Genomic DNA, 461 nt, shown 5'->3' with positions numbered 1-461 from the left:
CCGCTGGCCGAAGGGGAAATCCCCACCTCCGCCGCCCTGACCGAAAAGTTCAACCTTCCCTTGGGGAACTACAAGAAACCCAAACTCCTGTACTGCAGCAACGGTGGCCACTTCCTACGGATCCTCCCGGACGGCAAAGTGGACGGGACCAGGGACCGGAGCGACCAGCACAGTAAGCAAAACCCGCCGGGGCTTCTCGGCTCCTTGCTCCTGATTTTCTCAGCCAGGAAGGGGGGAGCAGGGGAGGACGGGCTCTGTTCCAGGCTCTCTTTCCTCCTGGTGCCAACACACCTCTCGGCAGCCCGCACGCACCCCGAACACCCGGGGGGGCACGGCGTGTGTGCTATTTCGCATCCGCGGAAGTATTAAATTTGAAACTGGTCATCAACGTAATTGCAGGCAGGCAGGGTGTACGGGACCAAAGTCCTCGCTGCAGCAGGGCTGGGTTACTCTGCAAGCTG

At 60.7% G+C, this 461-nt stretch overlaps 1 protein-coding gene across 1 annotated transcript in view; it reads left to right on the top strand.

The window, feature by feature from the left end:
• FGF1 (fibroblast growth factor 1 (acidic)) overlaps positions 1 to 461 on the top strand; it is a gene marked incomplete at its 5' end in the record, with an annotated part of 5,874 nt that continues 5,413 nt past the window's right edge. Inside the window, one exon of the mRNA XM_010084557.1 lies at positions 1 to 172. Within this exon, the coding sequence (XP_010082859.1) occupies positions 1 to 172 (172 nt within the window). The remainder of the gene's footprint in view (positions 173 to 461) is intronic.

The sequence above is a fragment of the Pterocles gutturalis genome, unplaced genomic scaffold, assembly GCF_000699245.1.
Source record: "Pterocles gutturalis isolate BGI_N339 unplaced genomic scaffold, ASM69924v1 scaffold2195, whole genome shotgun sequence".
NCBI classification, from domain to species: domain Eukaryota; kingdom Metazoa; phylum Chordata; class Aves; order Pterocliformes; family Pteroclidae; genus Pterocles; species Pterocles gutturalis.
The sequence above is the reverse complement of the archived record's forward strand: the minus strand, read 5'-3'. Positions and strand labels throughout refer to the sequence as shown.